At 64.3% G+C, this 4,128-nt stretch overlaps 1 protein-coding gene across 1 annotated transcript in view; it reads right to left on the bottom strand.

Moving 5' to 3' along the window:
* Positions 1-4,128, bottom strand: part of PLCB3 (phospholipase C beta 3) — a gene marked incomplete at both ends in the record, with an annotated part of 10,096 nt that overhangs the window by 1,730 nt on the left and 4,238 nt on the right. Inside the window, 7 exons of the mRNA XM_021705917.1 lie at positions 396-587; positions 671-825; positions 1,452-1,576; positions 1,853-1,937; positions 2,014-2,110; positions 2,894-3,102; positions 3,894-4,080. Coding sequence (XP_021561592.1) covers positions 396-587; positions 671-825; positions 1,452-1,576; positions 1,853-1,937; positions 2,014-2,110; positions 2,894-3,102; positions 3,894-4,080 — 1,050 coding nt within the window. The remainder of the gene's footprint in view (positions 1-395; positions 588-670; positions 826-1,451; positions 1,577-1,852; positions 1,938-2,013; positions 2,111-2,893; positions 3,103-3,893; positions 4,081-4,128) is intronic.

The raw sequence follows: 4,128 nt of genomic DNA, 5'->3' as shown, positions 1-4,128 counted from the left end.
CTGGGCTCAGGCGATCCTTTCACCTCAGCCTTCCAAGTAGCTGGAACCACAGGCGCGCGCCACCACGCCCGGCTAACTTTTGATTTTTGTAGAGACGAGGTCTCGCAAGTTGCCCGGCTGGCCTCCAACCCCTGGGCTCGGGCGATCCTCTCTCCTTGGCCTCCCTAAGTGTTGGGATGGCAGGCACGAATCACCGCCCTCAAACCTAACTTTTTTTTCAAGAGCAGGGTCTCGCTTTGTTGCCCAGGCTCGTGCGCAGTGGTGCAGTCATAGCTCACTGCAACCTCAAAATTCTGGGCTCCAGAGATCCTTCCACCTCAGCTTCCCAAAGTGCTGGGACGACAAGTGTCTGCCACCACGCCCAGGCTCCCCGTTTTCTGATCCCCAGTCGCCACCTGTGTAGACCTGCCTGTACCCAGGCTCACCTTGGGGAAATCAAAGGGTTCCTCATCCCAGACGGGGTTGAACGAGTTCCCCTGCGAGGTGCGGGTCCGGTACTTGCGCCGTGTGTCCACGGGCAGCCCAAACATGTCCACCTCCACGTAGATGCCCACCTTCCTGTCGGACAGGAACTGCCCCGAGATCACCTGGGGGAAGGGGGCCGTGAGGGTGAAGCAGCTGCTGAGAGGCCCGCCCGCAGGCCACCCGGCCGGCACCCTCCCGGCCCCACCTTGACCCGCAAGGCATTGGCCACGACGCCATCCACGATGACCTCGGTGAAGGGGTCGAAGGACTTGTCCGGCCGCCGCATGAACTCGGGCTTGAGCAGGTATCCACTGCGCCCGTTGTACTCAAACACGCCCGCGTTGAGCTGCATGGCCACGTCTGGGGGCAGGCCGGGGGTCAGGCGGGGCCCTGCCACACGGGGGTCGGGGGACACCAGGGACCGTCCAAGTCCGGGGCCAGGGGCGGGGTCAGATGGCCTCAGAGTCCAGATCCGGGAGAGATCAGACTGGTGAGGGGTCTGGAGACCGCCAAGGGTGGGACGGGGGTGAGTCGAGGTCAGGGCTCGCCCGGAGATCTGGGGTTAGATGGGGTCAGAGGTCTGCTCTGGCCAGACCAGCAGGATGACGGTCAGAAGTCAGGAAGAAGGCGGGTGTGGTAGCTCACGCCTGTGATCCCAACACTCTGGGAGGCGGGGGCAGGGAGATCGCTTGAGCCCATGAGTTTTTAGACTGGCCTGGGCAGCACAGCGAGACCTCATCTCTACTAAAAACTCAAAAAATTAGCCTGGCATGGTGGCGCAGGCCTATAGTCCAGCTACTCAGGAGGCTGAGACGGAAGGACCGGCTGAGGCGGAAGGACCGCCTGAGGCCAGGTCAAGGCCACAGTGAGCCATGATGGTGCCACTGCACTCCAGCCGGGGCAACAGAGTGAGACCTCAACTCAAAAAAAACATAAGCTGGGGTCAGGGGTCAAGGTCTCCGCAGGCTCAAGGTCTCAAGGCTCACCCAGAGTCTGGAAGTTGAGTGCCACCAGCTGACAGCCCACGTTCCAGAAGAGCTGGGGCATGTAGTTGGAGGAGTCTACGCGGGTGCCCTTGGGGTAGATTCGGCTCAGCTGCTGCTTGTTGTATCTGAAGTTGGCGGTCAGGGGCCACATGGGTGCCAGGTCCCCCCCTCGGCCTCCGCCTCCTGCCTCAAGCCCGGCGCTCCTGGGACTCCCACCCCTGGCCTGAGCTCACACAGCCCCTTGGGCTTCTCCTCAGCCTCGCCAGGCCCCTGAGACCCTCTGGACCTGCCCAAGCCCAGACCCAGAGGCCAGTAGTCCCGGGGCCCCGTCAGGAGGCGTCACTGGGGCGGAACACCTGAGCCGGCCGGCCCAGTCGCCCGCCCACAGCGCCCAAGGATACTCCACAAACTCCATGGGACTCTTGGTCAGCTGCTCCATCGCCTTGGTCTCTACGAAGGACGACATCTCGAAGCACTTGTTCCTCTCTGGGGAAAGGCAGCGAGAGGGTGTCAGGCCTGGCGGGGCTGGGCGGGGCCGGCTCCCACCCCTCACCCCACTCACTTCGAGCTGCCTCAAAAGACTTGAACTTGACGGGCTCGATGTAGTTGACAAGGGTTGACATCTCCTCGGTGGCATTGACCTCGCTGCTGGCTGTGCCCTGTGGGCCCCAAGCCCAGGGTCAGCAGGGCCAAGCCGGTAGTCTCCTCAGCGGCGCCCCACAAAGCAGACCCTGGCCGTCCTCCCCCCGCCAGCCTCCCCCGGGCCTCCCCGAGGTGCCCCGAGCCCCTCTCCTGCCTGATTCTCAGAAGCTGGAACCCGTCGCCCAAGCCCAGGGGTTCAAGTGCACACGCAGCCCTGAACTCCCTTCCCAGCCAACTGCACTCACCACCTTGCCACCCCCTCTCGGTGGCTCACGGGGTCCTCAAACTCAGCCCGATGGTGACCTCTGGCCACGACTGCACCCTCCTCCGCTCTGAGTCCCTCTCAGATCTGACCTCCCACAACTGCCAGGTTGACCTTTCTGTGCCGTCCTTCAACTCCTCAATGCTCCCCGTGACAAGACCCCCACCCCTGGCATCTCTGGTCCTGCCACTGGGACTTTGCACATGCGGGTCCCACTTTCTCGGGTCTGCCTGCTCTGGGAAGACTCCCATCCTGTCCCAGTTTGCACCCTAACTCACTCTCCCCAGTCCACACTGTAAACATAACCAGACACGTGTTTCACTGCCTGATGATAGAAGGTCCCGCCTCCCACCTTCTCTCTCTCTCTCTCTCTCACACACACACACACACACACACATTCTGAACTCCAGTAGGGCTGGGATGATGTCAGTCCTGCATGCGGTCAGCCCCTGAGCCCAGCAGCCTGGCTCCCAGCAGGCACTAGCAACTGCCTGGGATATAATCACGCTACCCACCCCCTTCCCGCCCCTGGCCCGACCTCATCGGTGGTCGGCTTTTTGGGGTCCGTCTGTTCCTCCTCTTCCTCGTCCTCCTCCTCGTCCTCTCGGTCGGTGGGGCCCAGGGCATAGGGGGGGCCCCGGCTCAGGCCCTCCTCGCCCAGGGACTTCCGAGGCTCCAGGCTGAGCTTCTCAAGCCCCACCTCTTCCCCGTTGCTCAGGCCTGGGCAGCTGTCCGAGCTGGGAGACCCTGCAGAGGCGGGCGCGGGGTCGGGGTCAGGACCACCCGCAGATGTCCTGGAAGCCTGGAGGGGCTGCTCCCAGTGCGTGTGGAGGCGACGCCAGGGGCAGCAAGGGGTACGCTCGGGACAGTGCAGCTTGGAGAGAGGCCGGAGGTCAGGGGTCGGATGGTAAAAAACCCAGCGGTAGTTCAGAGGGGTCACAGGTCACAGGCGAAGGTCTGGCGTCGTGGACAGCAGGGAGGCAGGTGGGTGGCTCAGTGGAGCGAGAAGCCAGGGAGAAAGCCGCAGCCTCAACGGCGGGGTGAGGGTGGCATCACAAGGTGAGGGTCAGGGCTCAGCAGGGCCTCATGCCAGGAGGGGTCCCAGTGACGAGACCGGATGGGATCAGGGAGGCGCGGCAGACCTCGGAAGTCAGAGGTCAAAGGCCAGCTGAAGTTACAACCAGTGGGTGGGCAGACTCGGGGGGGTCACAGGACAGGCCCAAGGCCTGAGGGTCACATCCAAAGCGTGGGAATGTGAGTCATGGAGCCAGAGGCCAGCACTCAGAGCTGAAACCCAGACGGGCAGCGCTGCGAGGTGGGAGGCCGAAGCCGAGGGTGGAGCCTGGGGAGGCGTTTGCCTGGTGTCAAGGGTCAGAGGCCACCCCTCACCGACAGGAGGCAACCCACCTGGGCAAGAGGGTGGTGGGGGACTGGGTCGGGCTCAGTGGGGTGGGAGGGACGGGGTCTGGGGTACCGGGGCGCCCCACCTGGGGCGCACAGGCAGGCTGGGGTCGGGCAGGGCTGAAGGCGGGCCGTACCGAGCTGGGGCGAGGAGGGCTCGGTGGCCGCGGAGCTCTCACTCAGCGCCGAGTTGCTCTGCTCCAGCGGCCGCTTGCGCACGGAGCTGCCCTGGGTGCCCATGCTGGGCCGGTGCCGCTTCTTATTCTTGACCAGGATCCGGCCCATCAGGTCCTGAGGGCTGGGCAGGGGCACGCCTGGGGCCAACTGGATGGGCATGGACAGGTCAGGGCCGGCTGCAGCAGCCCCTGCCCC

Source organism: Carlito syrichta, unplaced genomic scaffold (genome assembly GCF_000164805.1).
Source record: "Carlito syrichta isolate Samal-C Ts95f unplaced genomic scaffold, Tarsius_syrichta-2.0.1 Scaffold115589, whole genome shotgun sequence".
Classification (NCBI taxonomy): Eukaryota; Metazoa; Chordata; class Mammalia; order Primates; family Tarsiidae; genus Carlito; species Carlito syrichta.
The sequence above is the reverse complement of the archived record's forward strand: the minus strand, read 5'-3'. Positions and strand labels throughout refer to the sequence as shown.